At 43.7% G+C, this 19,481-nt stretch overlaps 1 protein-coding gene across 2 annotated transcripts in view; it reads left to right on the top strand.

Annotated features, from left to right (window-relative positions):
• Positions 1-19,481, top strand: part of LOC306765288 (phosphoribosyl pyrophosphate synthase-associated protein 2) — a 34,999-nt gene that overhangs the window by 9,487 nt on the left and 6,031 nt on the right. Inside the window, exons 3-6 of one of the 2 annotated variants that reach the window (XM_079252696.1) lie at positions 13,962-14,014; positions 17,137-17,203; positions 17,308-17,480; positions 17,588-17,703. In XM_079252696.1, coding sequence (XP_079108822.1) covers positions 13,962-14,014; positions 17,137-17,203; positions 17,308-17,480; positions 17,588-17,703 — 409 coding nt within the window. The remainder of the gene's footprint in view (positions 1-13,961; positions 14,015-17,136; positions 17,204-17,307; positions 17,481-17,587; positions 17,704-19,481) is intronic. The other variant, XM_079252697.1, reaches the window with a different exon arrangement.

Genomic DNA, 19,481 nt, shown 5'->3' with positions numbered 1-19,481 from the left:
ATGGGTAGTATCCACAATGTTGTTCCTGTTCTGGATGGGTAGTATCCACAATGTTGTTCCTGTTCTGGATGGGTAGTATCCACAATGTTGTTCCTGTTCTGGATGGGTAGTATCCACAATGTTGTTCCTGTTCTGGATGTTAGCATCCACAATGTTGTTCCTGTTCTGGATGTTAGCATCCACAATGTTGTTCCTGTTCTGGATGGTAGCATCCAGAATTTTGTTCCTGTTCTGGATGGTAGCATCCAGAATTTTGTTCCTGTTCTGGATGGGTAGTATCCACAATGTTGTTCCTGTTCTGGATGGGTAGTATCCACAATGTTGTTCCTGTTCTGGATGGGTAGTATCCACAATGTTGTTCCTGTTCTGGATGGTAGCATCCAGAATGTTGTTCCTGTTCTGCATGGTAGCATCCAGAATGTTGTTCCTGTTCTGGATGGTAGCATCCAGAATGTTGTTCCTGTTCTGGATGGGTAGTATCCACAATGTTGTTCCTGTTCTGGATGGGTAGTATCCACAATGTTGTTCCTGTTCTGGATGGGTAGCATCCACAATGTTGTTCCTGTTCTGGATGGTAGCATCCACAATGTTGTTCCTGTTCTGGATGGTAGCATCCACAATGTTGTTCCTGTTCTGGATGGTAGCATCCACAATGTTGTTCCTGTTCTGGATGGTAGCATCCACAATGTTGTTCCTTTTCTGGATGGGTAGCATCCAGAATGTTGTTCCTGTTCTGGATGGGTAGTATCCAGAATGTTGTTCCTGTTCTGGATGGGTAGTATCCAGAATGTTGTTCCTGTTCTGGATGGGAGCATCCAGAATGTTGTTCCTGTTCTGGATGGGAGCATCCAGAATGTTGTTCCTGTTCTGGATGGTAGCATCCAGAATGTTGTTCCTGTCCTGGATGGGTAGTATCCAGAATGTTGTTCCTGTTCTGGATGGTAGCATCCAGAATGTTGTTCCTGTTCTGGATGGGTAGTATCCAGAATGTTGTTCCTGGTCTGGATGGTAGCATCCAGAATGTTGTTCCTGTTCTGGATGGTAGCATCCAGAATGTTGTTCCTGTTCTGGATGGGTAGTATCCAGAATGTTATTCCTGGTCTGGATGGGTAGTATCCACAATGTTGTTCCTGTTCTGGATGGGTAGTATCCACAATGTTGTTCCTGTTCTGGATGGGTAGTATCCACAATGTTGTTCCTGTTCTGGATGGGTAGTATCCACAATGTTGTTCCTGTTCTGGATGGGTAGTATCCACAATGTTGTTCCTGTTCTGGATGTTAGCATCCACAATGTTGTTCCTGTTCTGGATGGTAGCATCCACAATGTTGTTCCTGTTCTGGATGGTAGCATCCAGAATTTTGTTCCTGTTCTGGATGGTAGCATCCAGAATTTTGTTCCTGTTCTGGATGGGTAGTATCCACAATGTTGTTCCTGTTCTGGATGGGTAGTATCCACAATGTTGTTCCTGTTCTGGATGGGTAGTATCCACAATGTTGTTCCTGTTCTGGATGGTAGCATCCAGAATGTTGTTCCTTTTCTGGATGGTAGCATCCAGAATGTTGTTCCTGTTCTGGATGGTAGCATCCAGAATGTTGTTCCTGTTCTGGATGGGTAGTATCCACAATGTTGTTCCTGTTCTGGATGGGTAGTATCCACAATGTTGTTCCTGTTCTGGATGGTAGCATCCAGAATGTTGTTCCTGTTCTGGATGGGTAGCATCCAGAATGTTGTTCCTGTTCTGGATGGGTAGTATCCAGAATGTTGTTCCTGTTCTGGATGGGTAGTATCCAGAATGTTGTTCCTGTTCTGGATGGGAGCATCCAGAATGTTGTTCCTGTTCTGGATGGGAGCATCCAGAATGTTGTTCCTGTTCTGGATGGTAGCATCCAGAATGTTGTTCCTGTCCTGGATGGGTAGTATCCAGAATGTTGTTCCTGTTCTGGATGGTAGCATCCAGAATGTTGTTCCTGTTCTGGATGGGTAGTATCCAGAATGTTGTTCCTGGTCTGGATGGTAGCATCCAGAATGTTGTTCCTGTTCTGGATGGTAGCATCCAGAATGTTGTTCCTGTTCTGGATGGGTAGTATCCAGAATGTTATTCCTGGTCTGGATGGGTAGTATCCACAATGTTGTTCCTGTTCTGGATGGGTAGTATCCACAATGTTGTTCCTGTTCTGGATGGGTAGTATCCACAATGTTGTTCCTGTTCTGGATGGGTAGTATCCACAATGTTGTTCCTGTTCTGGATGGGTAGTATCCACAATGTTGTTCCTGTTCTGGATGTTAGCATCCACAATGTTGTTCCTGTTCTGGATGGTAGCATCCACAATGTTGTTCCTGTTCTGGATGGTAGCATCCAGAATTTTGTTCCTGTTCTGGATGGTAGCATCCAGAATTTTGTTCCTGTTCTGGATGGGTAGTATCCACAATGTTGTTCCTGTTCTGGATGGGTAGTATCCACAATTTTGTTCCTGTTCTGGATGGGTAGTATCCACAATGTTGTTCCTGTTCTGGATGGTAGCATCCAGAATGTTGTTCCTTTTCTGGATGGTAGCATCCAGAATGTTGTTCCTGTTCTGGATGGTAGCATCCAGAATGTTTTTCCTGTTCTGGATGGGTAGTATCCACAATGTTGTTCCTGTTCTGGATGGGTAGTATCCACAATGTTGTTCCTGTTCTGGATGGTAGCATCCAGAATGTTGTTCCTGTTCTGGATGGTAGCATCCAGAATGTTGTTCCTGTTCTGGATGGTGGCATCCAGAATGTTGTTCCTGTTCTGGATGGTAGCATCCCGAATGTTGTTCCTGTTCTGGATGGTAGCATCCCGAATTTTGTTCCTGTTCTGGATGGTAGCATCCACAATGTTGTTCCTGTTCTGGATGGTAGCATCCACAATGTTGTTCCTGTTCTGGATGGGTAGTATCCACAGTGTTGTTCCTGTTCTGGATGGGTAGTATCCACAATGTTGTTCCTGTTCTGGATGGGTAGTATCCACAATGTTGTTCCTGTTCTGGATGGGTAGTATCCACAATGTTGTTCCTGTTCTGGATGGGTAGTATCCACAATGTTGTTCCTGTTCTGGATGGGTAGTATCCACAATGTTGTTCCTGTTCTGGATGGGTAGTATCCACAATGTTGTTCCTGTTCTGGATGGGTAGTATCCACAATGTTGTTCCTGTTCTGGATGTTAGCATCCAGAATGTTGTTCCTGTTCTGGATGGTAGCATCCAGAATGTTGTTCCTGTTCTGGATGGTAGCATCCAGAATGTTGTTCCTGTTCTGGATGGTAGCATCCAGAATGTTGTTCCTGTTCTGGATGGGTAGTATCCACAATGTTGTTCCTGTTCTGGATGGGTAGTATCCACAATGTTGTTCCTGTTCTGGATGGGTAGTATCCACAATGTTGTTCCTGTTCTGGATGGGTAGCATCCAGAATGTTGTTCCTGTTCTGGATGGGTAGTATCCAGAATGTTGTTCCTGTTCTGGATGGGTAGTATCCACAATGTTGTTCCTGTTCTGTATGGGTAGCATCCAGAATGTTGTTCCTGTTCTGGATGGTAGCATCCAGAATGTTGTTCCTGTCCTGGATGGGTAGTATCCAGAATGTTGTTCCTGTTCTGGATGGTAGCATCCAGAATGTTGTTCCTGTTCTGGATGGTAGCATCCAGAATGTTGTTCCTGTTCTGGATGGTAGTATCCAGAATGTTGTTCCTGTTCTGGATGGGTAGTATCCAGAATGTTATTCCTGGTCTGGATGGTAGCATCCAGAATGTTGTTCCTGTTCTGGATGGTAGCATCCAGAATGTTGTTCCTGTTCTGGATGGGTAGTATCCACAATGTTGTTCCTGTTCTGGATGGGTAGTATCCACAATGTTGTTCCTGTTCTGGATGGGTAGTATCCACAATGTTGTTCCTGTTCTGGATGGGTAGTATCCACAATGTTGTTCCTGTTCTGGATGGGTAGTATCCACAATGTTGTTCCTGTTCTGGATGGGTAGTATCCACAATGTTGTTCCTGTTCTGGATGGGTAGTATCCACAATGTTGTTCCTGTTCTGGATGGGTAGTATCCACAATGTTGTTCCTGTTCTGGATGTTAGCATCCACAATGTTGTTCCTGTTCTGGATGTTAGCATCCACAATGTTGTTCCTGTTCTGGATGTTAGCATCCACAATGTTGTTCCTGTTCTGGATGGTAGCATCCATAATGTTGTTCCTGTTCTGGATGGTAGCATCCAGAATGTTGTTCCTGTTCTGGATGGGTAGTATCCACAATGTTGTTCCTGTTCTGGATGGGTAGTATCCACAATGTTGTTCCTGTTCTGGATGGGTAGTATCCACAATGTCGTTCCTGTTCTGGATGTTAGCATCCACAATGTTGTTCCTGTTCTGGATGGTAGCATCCAGAATGTTGTTCCTGTTCTGGATGGTAGCATCCAGAATGTTGTTCCTGTTCTGGATGGGTAGTATCCACAATGTTGTTCCTGTTCTGGATGGGTAGTATCCACAATGTTGTTCCTGTTCTGGATGGTGGCATCCACAATGTTGTTCCTGTTCTGGATGGTAGCATCCCGAATGTTGTTCCTGTTCTGGATGGTAGCATCCAGAATTTTGATCCTGTTCTGGATGGGTAGTATCCACAATGTTGTTCCTGTTCTGGATGGGTAGTATCCACAATGTTGTTCCTGTTCTGGATGGGTAGTATCCACAATGTTGTTCCTGTTCTGGATGGGTAGTATCCACAATGTTGTTCCTGTTCTGGATGGGTAGTATCCACAATGCTGTTCCTGTTCTGGATGGGTAGTATCCACAATGCTGTTCCTGTTCTGGATGGGTAGTATCCACAATGTTGTTCCTGTTCTGGATGGGTAGTATCCACAATGTTGTTCCTGTTCTGGATGTTAGCATCCACAATGTTGTTCCTGTTCTGGATGTTAGCATCCACAATGTTGTTCCTGTTCTGGATGGTAGCATCCAGAATGTTGTTCCTGTTCTGGATGGTAGCATCCAGAATGTTGTTCCTGTTCTGGATGGTTGCATCCAGAATGTTGTTCCTGTTCTGGATGGTTGCATCCAGAATGTTGTTCCTGTTCTGGATGGGTAGTATCCAGAATGTTGTTCCTGTTCTGGATGGGTAGTATCCAGAATGTTGTTCCTGTTCTGGATGGGTAGTATCCACAATGTTGTTCCTGTTCTGGATGGGTAGTATCCACAATGTTGTTCCTGTTCTGGATGGGTAGTATCCACAATGTTTTTCCTGTTCTGGATGGGTAGTATCCACAATGTTTTTCCTGTTCTGGATGTTAGCATCCACAATGTTGTTCCTGTTCTGGATGGTAGCGTCCACAATGTTGTTCCTGTTCTGGATGGTAGCGTCCAGAATGTTGTTCCTGTTCTGGATGGGTAGTATCCACAATGTTGTTCCTGTTCTGGATGGGTAGCATCCACAATGTTGTTCCTGTTCTGGATGGTAGCATCCACAATGTTGTTCCTGTTCTGGATGGTAGCATCCAGAATTTTGTTCCTGTTCTGGATGGTAGCATCCAGAATTTTGTTCCTGTTCTGGATGGTAGCATCCAGAATGTTGTTCCTGTTCTGGATGGGTAGTATCCACAATGTTGTTCCTGTTCTGGATGGGTAGTATCCACAATGTTGTTCCTGTTCTGGATGGGTAGTATCCACAATGTTGTACCTGTTCTGGATGGGTAGTATCCGCAATGTTGTTCCTGTTCTGGATGGGTAGTATCCGCAATGTTGTTCCTGTTCTGGATGGGTAGTATCCGCAATGTTGTTCCTGTTCTGGATGGGTAGTATCCGCAATGTTGTTCCTGTTCTGGATGGGTAGTATCCGCAATGTTGTTCCTGTTCTGGATGGTAGCATCCACAATGTTGTTCCTGTTCTGGATGGGTAGCATCCAGAATGTTGTTCCTGTTCTGGATGGGTAGTATCCAGAATGTTGTTCCTTTTCTGGATGGGTAGTATCCACAATGTTGTTCCTGTTCTGGATGGGTAGTAGCCACAATGTTGTTCCTGTTCTGGATGGGTAGTATCCACAATGTTGTTCCTGTTCTGGATGGGTAGTATCCACAATGTTGTTCCTGTTCTGGATGGGTAGTATCCACAATGTTGTTCCGGTTCTGGATGGGTAGTATCCGCAATGTTGTTCCTGTTCTGGATGGTAGTATCCGCAATGTTGTTCCTGTTCTGGATGGTAGTATCCGCAATGTTGTTCCTGTTCTGGATGGTAGCATCCGCAATGTTGTTCCTGTTCTGGATGGTAGCATCCAGAATGTTGTTCCTGTTCTGGATGGTAGCATCCAGAATGTTGTTCCTGTTCTGGATGGTAGTATCCAGAATGTTGTTCCTGTTCTGGATGGTAGCATCCACAATGTTGTTCCTGTTCTGTATGGGTAGTATCCACAATGTTGTTCCTGTTCTGTATGGGTAGTATCCACAATGTTGTTCCTGTTCTGGATGGGTAGTATCCAGAATGTTGTTCCTGTTCTGGATGGGTAGTATCCAGAATGTTGTTCCTGTTCTGGATGGGTAGTATCCACAATGTTGTTCCTGTTCTGGATGGGTAGTATCCAGAATGTTGTTCCTGTTCTGGATGGGTAGTATCCACAATGTTGTTCCTGTTCTGGATGGGTAGTATCCACAATGTTGTTCCTGTTCTGGATGGGTAGTATCCACAATGTTTTTCCTGTTCTGGATGTTAGCATCCACAATGTTGTTCCTGTTCTGGATGGTAGCGTCCAGAATGTTGTTCCTGTTCTGGATGGTAGCGTCCAGAATGTTGTTCCTGTTCTGGATGGGTAGTATCCACAATGTTGTTCCTGTTCTGGATGGGTAGCATCCACAATGTTGTTCCTGTTCTGGATGGTAGCATCCACAATGTTGTTCCTGTTCTGGATGGTAGCATCCACAATGTTGTTCCTGTTCTGGATGGTAGCATCCAGAATTTTGTTCCTGTTCTGGATGGTAGCATCCAGAATGTTGTTCCATTTCTGGATGGGTAGTATCCACAATGTTGTTCCTGTTCTGGATGGGTAGTATCCACAATGTTGTTCCTGTTCTGGATGGGTAGTATCCACAATGTTGTTCCTGTTCTGGATGGGTAGTATCCACAATGTTGTTCCTGTTCTGGATGGGTAGTATCCGCAATGTTGTTCCTGTTCTGGATGGGTAGTATCCGCAATGTTGTTCCTGTTCTGGATGGTAGCATCCGCAATGTTGTTCCTGTTCTGGATGGGTAGTATCCAGAATGTTGTTCCTGTTCTGGATGGGTAGTATCCAGAATGTTGTTCCTTTTCTGGATTGGTAGTATCCAGAATGTTGTTCCTTTTCTGGATTGGTAGTATCCACAATGTTGTTCCTGTTCTGGATGGGTAGTATCCACAATGTTGTTCCTGTTCTGGATGGGTAGTATCCACAATGTTGTTCCTGTTCTGGATGGGTAGTATCCACAATGTTGTTCCGGTTCTGGATGGGTAGTATCCACAATGTTGTTCCGGTTCTGGATGGTAGTATCCGCAATGTTGTTCCTGTTCTGGATGGTAGTATCCGCAATGTTGTTCCTGTTCTGGATGGTAGCATCCAGAATGTTGTTCCTGTTCTGGATGGTAGTATCCAGAATGTTGTTCCTGTTCTGGATGGTAGCATCCAGAATGTTGTTCCTGTTCTGGATGGGTAGTATCCACAATGTTGTTCCTGTTCTGTATGGGTAGTATCCACAATGTTGTTCCTGTTCTGGATGGGTAGTATCCACAATGTTGTTCCTGTTCTGGATGGGTAGTATCCACAATGTTGTTCCTGTTCTGGATGCTAGCATCCACAATGTTGTTCCTGTTCTGGATGCTAGCATCCACAATGTTGTTCCTGTTCTGGATGCTAGCATCCACAATGTTGTTCCTGTTCTGGATGCTAGCATCCACAATGTTGTTCCTGTTCTGGATGGTAGCATCCACAATGTTGTTCCTGTTCTGGATGGGTAGTATCCAGAATGTTGTTCCTGTTCTGGATGGTAGCATCCAGAATGTTGTTCCTGTTCTGGATGGGTAGTATCCACAATGTTGTTCCTGTTCTGGATGGGTAGTTTCCACAATGTTGTTCCTGTTCTGGATGGGTAGTATCCAGAATGTTGTTCCTGTTCTGGATGGTAGCATCCAGAATGTCGTTCCTGTTCTGGATGGTAGCATCCAGAATGTTGTTCCTGTTCTGGATGGGTAGTATCCAGAATGTTGTTCCTGTTCTGGATGGTAGCATCCACAATGTTGTTCCTGTTCTGGATGGTAGCATCCACAATGTTGTTCCTGTTCTGGATGGTAGCATCCACAATGTTGTTCCTGTTCTGGATGGTAGCATCCAGAATGTTGTTCCTGTTCTGGATGGGTAGTATCCAGAATGTTGTTCCTGTTCTGGATGGGTAGTATCCAGAATGTTGTTCCTTTTCTGGATGGTAGCATCCAGAATGTTGTTCCTGTTCTGGATGGTAGCATCCAGAATGTTGTTCCTGTTCTGGATGGGTAGTATCCAGAATGTTGTTCCTGTTCTGGATGTTAGCATCCACAATGTTGTTCCTGTTCTGGATGGTAGCATCCACAATGTTGTTCCTGTTCTGGATGTTAGCATCCACAATGTTGTTCCTGTTCTGGATGGTAGCATCCACAATGTTGTTCCTGTTCTGGATGGTAGCATCCAGAATGTTGTTCCTGTTCTGGATGGGTAGTATCCAGAATGTTGTTCCTGTTCTGGATGGTAGCATCCAGAATGTTGTTCCTGTTCTGGATGGTAGCATCCAGAATGTTGTTCCTGTTCTGGATGGTAGCATCCAGAATGTTGTTCCTGTTCTGAATGGTAGCATCCAGAATGTTGTTCCTGTTCTGGATGGGTAGTATCCAGAATGTTGTTCCTGTTCTGGATGGGTAGTATCCAGAATGTTGTTCCTGTTCTGGATGGTAGCATCCAGAATGTTGTTCCTGTTCTGGATGTTAGCATCCAGAATGTTGTTCCTGTTCTGGATGGGTAGTATCCACAATGTTGTTCCTGTTCTGGATGGGTAGTATCCACAATGTCGTTCCTGTTCTGGATGGGTAGTATCCACAATGTCGTTCCTGTTCTGGATGGGTAGCATCCACAATGTTGTTCCTGTTCTGGATGGGTAGCATCCACAATGTTGTTCCTGTTCTGGATGGTAGCATCCACAATGTTGTTCCTGTTCTGGATGGGTAGTATCCACAATGTTGTTCCTGTTCTGGATGGGTAGTATCCACAATGTTGTTCCTGTTCTGGATGGGTAGCATCCAGAATGTTGTTCCTGTTCTGGATGGGTAGTATCCAGAATGTTGTTCCTGTTCTGGATGGGTAGTATCCACAATGTTGTTCCTGTTCTGGATGGGTAGTATCCACAATGTTGTTCCTGTTCTGGATGTTAGCATCCACAATGTTGTTCCTGTTCTGGATGGTAGCATCCAGAATGTTGTTCCTGTCCTGGATGGGTAGTATCCAGAATGTTGTTCCTGTTCTGGATGGTAGCATCCAGAATGTTGTTCCTGTTCTGGATGGTAGTATCCAGAATGTTGTTCCTGTTCTGGATGGGTAGTATCCAGAATGTTGTTCCTGTTCTGGATGGGTAGTATCCAGAATGTTATTCCTGGTCTGGATGGTAGTATCCAGAATGTTGTTCCTGTTCTGGATGGGTAGTATCCACAATGTTGTTCCTGTTCTGGATGGGTAGTATCCACAATGTTGTTCCTGTTCTGGATGGGTAGTATCCACAATGTTGTTCCTGTTCTGGATGGGTAGTATCCACAATGTTGTTCCTGTTCTGGATGGGTAGTATCCACAATGTTGTTCCTGTTCTGGATGGGTAGTATCCACAATGTTGTTCCTGTTCTGGATGGGTAGTATCCACAATGTTGTTCCTGTTCTGGATGGGTAGTATCCACAATGTTGTTCCTGTTCTGGATGGGTAGTATCCACAATGTTGTTCCTGTTCTGGATGGGTAGTATCCACAATGTTGTTCCTGTTCTGGATGGGTAGTATCCACAATGTTGTTCCTGTTCTGGATGGGTAGTATCCACAATGTTGTTCCTGTTCTGGATGTTAGCATCCACAATGTTGTTCCTGTTCTGGATGATAGCATCCAGAATGTTGTTCCTGTTCTGGATGGTAGCATCCAGAATGTTGTTCCTGTTCTGGATGGGTAGTATCCACAATGTTGTTCCTGTTCTGGATGGGTAGTATCCACAATGTTGTTCCTGTTCTGGATGTTAGCATCCACAATGTTGTTCCTGTTCTGGATGTTAGCATCCACAATGTTGTTCCTGTTCTGGATGGTAGCATCCACAATGTTGTTCCTGTTCTGGATGGGTAGTATCCAGAATGTTGTTCCTGTTCTGGATGGTAGCATCCAGAATGTTGTTCCTGTTCTGGATGGTGGCATCCAGAATGTTGTTCCTGTTCTGGATGGTAGCATCCCGAATGTTGTTCCTGTTCTGGATGGTAGCATCCAGAATGTTGTTCCTGTTCTGGATGGGTAGTATCCAGAATGTTGTTCCTGTTCTGGATGGGTAGTATCCACAATGTTGTTCCTGTTCTGGATGGGTAGTATCCACAATGTTGTTCCTGTTCTGGATGGGTAGTATCCACAATGTTGTTCCTGTTCTGGATGGGTAGTATCCACAATGTTGTTCCTGTTCTGGATGGGTAGTATCCACAATGTTTTTCCTGTTCTGGATGTTAGCATCCACAATGTTGTTCCTGTTCTGGATGGTAGCGTCCAGAATGTTGTTCCTGTTCTGGATGGTAGCGTCCAGAATATTGTTCCTGTTCTGGATGGGTAGTATCCACAATGTTGTTCCTGTTCTGGATGGGTAGCATCCACAATGTTGTTCCTGTTCTGGATGGTAGCATCCACAATGTTGTTCCTGTTCTGGATGGGTAGTATCCGCAATGTTGTTCCTGTTCTGGATGGGTAGTATCCGCAATGTTGTTCCTGTTCTGGATGGTAGCATCCACAATGTTGTTCCTGTTCTGGATGGGTAGCATCCAGATTGTTGTTCCTGTTCTGGATGGGTAGTATCCAGAATGTTGTTCCTGTTCTGGATGGGTAGTATCCACAATGTTGTTCCTGTTCTGGATGGGTAGTAGCCACAATGTTGTTCCTGTTCTGGATGGGTAGTATCCACAATGTTGTTCCTGTTCTGGATGGGTAGTATCCACAATGTTGTTCCTGTTCTGGATGGGTAGTATCCACAATGTTGTTCCTGTTCTGGTTGGGTAGTATCCGCAATGTTGTTCCTGTTCTGGATGGTAGTATCCGCAATGTTGTTCCTGTTCTGGATGGTAGTATCCGCAATGTTGTTCCTGTTCTGGATGGGTAGTATCCACAATGTTGTTCCTGTTCTGGATGGGTAGTATCCACAATGTTGTTCCTGTTCTGGATGGGTAGTATCCACAATGTTGTTCCTGTTCTGGATGGGTAGTATCCACAATGTTGTTCCTGTTCTGGATGGGTAGTATCCACAATGTTGTTCCTGTTCTGGATGGGTAGTATCCACAATGTTGTTCCTGTTCTGGATGTTAGCATCCACAATGTTGTTCCTGTTCTGGATGGGTAGTATCCAGAATGTTGTTCCTGTTCTGTATGGGTAGTATCCACAATGTTGTTCCTGTTCTGGATGGGTAGTATCCACAATGTTGTTCCTGTTCTGGATGGGTAGTATCCACAATGTTGTTCCTGTTCTGGATGCTAGCATCCACAATGTTGTTCCTGTTCTGGATGCTAGCATCCACAATGTTGTTCCTGTTCTGGATGGTAGCATCCACAATGTTGTTCCTGTTCTGGATGGTAGCATCCACAATGTTGTTCCTGTTCTGGATGGGTAGTATCCAGAATGTTGTTCCTGTTCTGGATGGTAGCATCCAGAATGTTGTTCCTGTTCTGGATGGGTAGTATCCAGAATGTTGTTCCTGTTCTGGATGGGTAGTTTCCACAATGTTGTTCCTGTTCTGGATGGGTAGTATCCAGAATGTTGTTCCTGTTCTGGATGGTAGCATCCAGAATGTCGTTCCTGTTCTGGATGGTAGCATCCAGAATGTTGTTCCTGTTCTGGATGGGTAGTATCCAGAATGTTGTTCCTGTTCTGGATGGTAGCATCCACAATGTTGTTCCTGTTCTGGATGGTAGCATCCACAATGTTGTTCCTGTTCTGGATGGTAGCATCCACAATGTTGTTCCTGTTCTGGATGGTAGCATCCAGAATGTTGTTCCTGTTCTGGATGGGTAGTATCCAGAATGTTGTTCCTGTTCTGGATGGGTAGTATCCAGAATGTTGTTCCTTTTCTGGATGGTAGCATCCAGAATGTTGTTCCTGTTCTGGATGGTAGCATCCAGAATGTTGTTCCTGTTCTGGATGGGTAGTATCCAGAATGTTGTTCCTGTTCTGGATGTTAGTATCCAGAATGTTGTTCCTGTTCTGGATGTTAGCATCCACAATGTTGTTCCTGTTCTGGATGGTAGCATCCACAATGTTGTTCCTGTTCTGGATGTTAGCATCCACAATGTTGTTCCTGTTCTGGATGGTAGCATCCACAATGTTGTTCCTGTTCTGGATGGGTAGTATCCAGAATGTTGTTCCTGTTCTGGATGGTAGCATCCACAATGTTGTTCCTGTTCTGGATGGTAGCATCCACAATGTTGTTCCTGTTCTGGATGGTAGCATCCAGAATGTTGTTCCTGTTCTGAATGGTAGCATCCAGAATGTTGTTCCTGTTCTGGATGGGTAGTATCCAGAATGTTGTTCCTGTTCTGGATGGGTAGCATCCAGAATGTTGTTCCTGTTCTGGATGGTAGCATCCAGAATGTTGTTCCTGTTCTGGATGTTAGCATCCAGAATGTTGTTCCTGTTCTGGATGGGTAGTATCCACAATGTCGTTCCTGTTCTGGATGGGTAGTATCCACAATGTCGTTCCTGTTCTGGATGGGTAGTATCCACAATGTCGTTCCTGTTCTGGATGGGTAGTATCCACAATGTTGTTCCTGTTCTGGATGTTAGCATCCACAATGTTGTTCCTGTTCTGGATGGTAGCATCCACAATGTTGTTCCTTTTCTGGATGGTAGCATCCACAATGTTGTTCCTGTTCTGGATGGTAGCATCCAGAATGTTGTTCCTGTTCCGGATGGGTAGTATCCAGAATGTTGTTCCTGTTCTGGATGGGTAGTATCCAGAATGTTGTTCCTGTTCTGGATGGTAGCATCCAGAATGTTGTTCCTGTTCTGGATGTTAGCATCCAGAATGTTGTTCCTGTTCTGGATGGGTAGTATCCAGAATGTTGTTCCTGTTCTGGATGGTAGTATCCAGAATGTTGTTCCTGTTCTGGATGTTAGCATCCAGAATGTTGTTCCTGTTCTGGATGGTAGCATCCAGAATGTTGTTCCTGTTCTGCATGGGTAGTATCCAGAATGTTGTTCCTGTTCTGGATGGTAGTATCCAGAATGTTGTTCCTGTTCTGAATGGTAGCATCCAGAAATGAAGTTTAATGAGTGGGCTCTGAAGCCCACCCATCACGATGAGCTGACTGGTTTCCAGTCTGGTTCGGACCGTTGGGTTTTTAGCTTCCAGGATGTTTTCCACAGTGTTTGTCAGCAGCTCAGAGTGAACTGTAGATCCTTTCCTGCTGCTTTATAACAACGGTAATCTGTTCGCACGAGGAATTCTGCACCTCTGTGTTTCATCATGTGTAAAGAAAACAAACCGATATAAACGACGCTTCTGCAACTGGACTATAGAAACCCAGACGTGTGTTTAGAGAGGACCTGGAGGGTTGGAGCTTGCAGCATGTTGGGTATTAATAATTAATTTCCTCCCCGTTTGCTCTTTGCATTCCTCTCTGAGCTGGAATCAACTCACCGTGTGAGTCGGTGCAGCAGCTTCACAGCGTTTTCTCTCTTTTAGGCGGCTGGGGGTGGAGCTTGGCAAGGTGCAGGTGTACCAGGAAGCTAACGGAGGTAAGACCATCTGTCATCAGGAATAACTTTTTATTTTCTGCTTCATTATCACTTTTATCTGATACATGAACGATAAAATAGTCATATTTTACACCTTTAAGACAAAGTGTCCGTGCTGGGAAGTCATTTAACGTGTTCATCCAGGAACAGAGAAATGCTGGGATCATTAACAACAGCCGGTTTAATTAGATCAGACTTTCCTCTGGGAAGGAATAAATTAGATGAGAAGGCAACTTTATTCATTCCTGGAGGGAAATCTGGACACTGCTGTTGGTAGTTTGGGTGGAAAAATGTTAAAAAGTACTTTTATGGAAGAACAAAACGCGTCTTAAATTTGTAATAAGAGTCGTAAAGTCAACTTTAGCAACAGGTTCGACAAGAATGCAGGTAAAAGAAGTAAACAGAAGGAAAATGGACGTCTAACTTCGTCTCAGACACGTAAAAATGTAAACATTCAGGATTTTTAGGAGGAAATAAAAACTGCTGGCTTGAAATAAAACTACAACTCCTACTCTGAACCTGTCTGTACAGAACCAGAATAACCAGTGGGTTTGTCATTACTGGGGTTTTACCACCACATCCCACTTTGATAAACGATCCGCCGTCTTCAGGCTTCACATCAGAAATGATCCTCGCATAGAAACAAGTCGCAGCTACATGAGAGCAAAGCAGATGTCCACGTCTCTGTTCGGTCTCTGTAGAGACCAACATCCATCCAGGAGATTTCCACTCGTTTTTCTCCCAAAGCCAGTGACTACTGGTGGGATTCAGTGACCCCCGCAGTCGTCAAGCTGCAATTTAATCCAGCTTTATTTTTTTAGCGCCACTTCACAACAATGTTGTCACAGGACACTTTACATACACGTCATTTCAAGCCAATTCATACATATCCTATAATAGAAACCAACTGATTGCATGCATGCGGCGACAGTGGGAAGGAAAAAACTCCCCTTGAACAGGAAGAAAACCTCCGGCAGAACCCGGCTCAGGGAGGGCAGCCATCTGCCTCGACATGTTGGGCTGGAGACGACAGGAAAGACAGATCAACATGTACAACTGCCCTTATTCAGGAAGACCTGCGGGAAAAAAGGAGAAATAAGTTAAAAACGGCAATATTGTCATATATTTATACATTAATATATTAGAGTAATAGAGCGAGGTACTTCTCAGGGCATCAGGTAACGTCCCCATTGCTACATAAGTAATGGTTGGCTAGACTACCCATAACTATAAGAGCAAAGAGCATAACCTGGACAGTTGGGTCCTGTACATGTAGACTCATGCAGCCGATGAACAGATGCAGCAAAGCTGTAGTCACACCAGGAATGTTTAGACTCTGTATGACGGGGGTGTTGGTTCAGCTGGGGACTGGACTTAAAAGTAACACACACACACACACACACACACACACAGAAATATAATCTAAACACACTGGAGCTAAAGGAGAGTAATTTATCATTTTGGATGATTACCTGCATGAATGTGGATTTCTCAGAGGAGTTTATTAAAGGTGGGAAAATCAAAAATCGGGATTTTTTCACAATTTTAAAATACTTTTTTTTTTCAAATAAATAAAAATAATCCATTATAAAATAGTCATTTTTATTGCTCTTTTTACTTGTCTTCCTGGGCGTCATAGCAGAAGAATGATGGTCTAGCTGCTGTGATGTCAAGCAAAAAAAAAAAAAAAAGTCTTTTACATTTTTTTTTTTTGTTTGTTTTTAATCTACAAAAATCAGCAACGACGAAGAGTTGTGAAAATCGCAACTTAAATCGAATTAGAACCCAAAAAATTGCAATCAGATTGGGACCAAAGCATATCGTCACAGCCCTGGAGTTTAATATTTCTACTTGTTTTCACGCTTTTTATGATGCTTTCGCTTCTCCTGTAACAATAACTGCTCCAGCTAGTTGTGTGTGTGTGTGTGTGTGTGTGTGTGTGTGTGTTGCATATTGACCTACAGGCTGAACCGGTGCAGCTCTTTGCAACGACACCGATTCAATCAGACGAGATCCAAGTTAAAAAGTTTTAACTGGGCAGATTGGACGTGTCGAGGTTAAAGTGAAAATCTGAGCTGCAGCGACAACCGATATTCTGTTCTGTTCTGTTCTGTTCTACAGTCATTTAGCAGACGCTTTTATCCAAAGCTACCTACATACACACTCATATCCCGATAGACACATCGTAGGCAACTGTGGGTTTTAGTGTCTTGCCCAAGGACACTTCGGCACATAGTCAGGGGAAGCCTGGAATCGACCTCCCAACTTTCCAGTTGGAAGACGACGACTCTTCCTGCTGATGTACTAAATGACACTAAACTGAGCTGTGAAACTATCTGGGAGCCGGTACGAGGACACACGGGAGCATCTAATGTGAAGTAAGAAGTTAGAGAATTACAGAGATTTGTTTATATTTTCTATATTTGAATATAACGATATAGATGTGTGTAATGGGAACTAATAATCTGGGTTTTGGACAGGGTTCTCTGTTGGACATCCAGGACGGATGAGCAGTTAATAATGTTGCGTTTATAATGAAAATGTTTTTATATGTGCTTGTACATGTACATAAAAGGGGTTATATGTGTATATATTTGTATGCAGACTTGTATTAATTCGATGTGTATACAGTTGTGTGTATATATGTATGTGTGTAGATCTATGTGAATGTATGTATGTGTGGGTGTACGTAGATATTGACATATAACTCACTCATCCTTCTAATAAGGCTTCTCATCTAGATATCTTATGGAGGAATATGAGCATGCAGAACACCCCTACCCCCTTTTTTTAATTTATTTATAATGTGTTTGTTAGATGTCTTATGACTGGGTATGTTTTATGTTTAAAATATTTTGCCTCCCGGCTCGTCGATCGTTGGTTGAGCTTCCTGTCCTCGTTTTGTTTTTGCTGGATGTTTGACTGAGGTTGTTTTCTCGTCTCTTTTCTGTGGGAGGCTCATTTCAGGAATGCTGCTGTGTGTTTTCCCACAGCGGGGGGGTGGAGGGGGGTGGAGCTGACGGGCGTCTGCAGGCTTTGTTAGGCGACGTGTGTCTCTGATCGTCTGTCTGCGTTTTCACCTTTTAATTGAACTTTTTAAACTTCCTGTCATGTTTCTGTAGAAACGCGGGTTCAGATCCAGGAGTCGGTGCGAGGCAAAGATGTCTTCGTCATCCAGACAGTGTCCAAGTAAGAAATAAATTAAATGTCCACACACACACACACACACACACACACACACAGATGTCATGTTCAGTACAAACCTTCTCCTCGTCATCCTTCGACCTCATCAGGGACGTGAACACCACCATCATGGAGATGCTGATCATGGTGTACGCCTGCAGGACGTCGTGCGCCAGAAGCATCACCGGCGTCCTCCCCTACTTCCCCTACAGCAAGCAGTGTAAGATGAGGAAGAGGGGCTCCATCGTCTCCAAGCTCATCGCTTCCATGATGTGCAAAGCTGGTCAGTAGGAGAAGATCGCTGCAGATATCTGGACATGTGTGTGACGTGCTGACGTGTGTGTGTGTGTGTGTGTGTGTGTGTGTGTGTGTGTGTGTGTGCGCACGCAGGCCTCACCCACCTGATCACCATGGACCTCCATCAGAAAGAGATTCAAGGCTTCTTCAACATCCCAGTGGACAACCTGAGAGCGTCTCCGTTCCTGCTGCAGTACATCCAGGAGGAGGTAGCAAACACACACACACGCACACACACACGCACACACACACACACACACACACACACACACACACACACACACACAGTGTAGGAGAAAAAAAAAGGAGAAAAAAAGCTGCCTGGAAAATCAGCTGAAATTTTAAAAAAAAGTGATAATAAAGAAAACATTTATAAAAATCATTAAATTGTTTTCTAATTCTGGTTCAGTAGAATTTTTAATAAGTAAACAAATATGATAGTTTATGACAGTTTTAACATAATTTAATATTATGTTGAACAAACCTTCATCACACTGCATTAAAAAAACGACATTTTTTACTTATAAAACTGCATTATTTTTCACAAACAGGAAAAAAATTCATGCCTTCCTGTTTCACAAGCAACACGACTCGACCGTCCCGCTTTGGGTCTTTAACGTGGTCCGCATAACGATTAGTCTCGCAGATGAACAGAGCGATGATCACTCAAACATTTCCCCTTCAGACACATCGTTGTCTTCTAAATGTGGCTCTGCAGGTTCCCCAAAAGTACACTGTGTTGCTGTCGGGTGCACGAATGTGCCGGCAGTGTGTCGAAGGTTAATGTTTCCGCTCCAGTCAGGTGTTTTCTCTTCAGACTTCTGCACCTGTTGACACATTTTGTCCCACTGTTCAACAGAAAAGTGCTCTAATTTGTCCAGGACTGGGTTTTTTTTGTCCTCTTCAACTCAATTAAATGGAAAAAATGTGTCTTATATCAGTTGATTATTATTGAGCAAATTCTTAGTTATTGTTCCTTATTTTTCAGTCTCCAGTTATTTGAGTGACTGTTGTAAATTCAGCCTTTAAGGAAAGGGATGAAAACGTCTGAGGACGACTGTAGCTGTAGAGCTGAAGATCTTGATTATTTAACACGATTATCCTTTTATCTTTACAACATGAATTTATTTAACATTAAACCGTGGCTTTAAAAAAAAAATGTCTTTAGGATTCCACAAATTTTAGAAAACAAACAACATGAAGCTTGTCTTGACAAAGTGCAAATACTGATGTCAACTGAATAAATAAATACAAGTAAAGATTAAACAACACTGCGCATCGTGGTGTTCTCGACACAGTGTCGTGCATTATAACCATGTAATGTACAGTTTCGAGTTGTTCAATCTTCTTATACCATGGTCCCACACAGTAAATATTTTATAACAAATTTGTATTTATTTTTTGCAACATTTGCTAAATATACTAAATTATACGAACTATTTTGTGTTGGCCGGGATGTACGTTTTATGCCAAACAACCGCTGTCAGGCTGCAGTGCGTTTCTCTCGTTCACCTGTTAAAAGACGGCTGATCTGAACCAGCTGGTTAACGCGTTGCTATGGTAACGCCCCATAACGGAGGGATATTACAGCGTTTAACTCGCCGAACTATGTATAGGAAAATAATGCAGCCAGTTGTCACTGACAATGGTGTAAACTATGTTTAGGTGAACTTCCACAACCTACTGCAGTTATTCTACATCGACCTGCAGCCGGAGCCGACTGAGACTGGCCGCCTGGGAGTGCTTTAGGACGGGAGAGGCTCCCGCTGCTCCTTCCTTACAGTAACTGCAGAACAATATGTGTCTTCAAGTCAGTCGCCAAAACACCAGAAAAGTCTCTAATAAGTCCAGTAAAAGCTGCTAGATTTGTCGCTTTTAACAAAAAAAGTCTCCAGATTTAGCGAGAAAGTCTCCAAGTTGGCAACAGTGTCTGAATGAAAGCAAAGCGGCTGTGGGAGGAGTTTACAGCACAGCGCTGCAACGCCAG

This window comes from Telmatherina bonti, assembly GCF_933228915.1.
Source record: "Telmatherina bonti genome assembly, chromosome: 14".
Taxonomy (NCBI): Eukaryota; Metazoa; Chordata; class Actinopteri; order Atheriniformes; family Telmatherinidae; genus Telmatherina; species Telmatherina bonti.
Note: the sequence above shows the minus strand (reverse complement) of the source record. Positions and strands in the feature narration are given on the sequence as shown.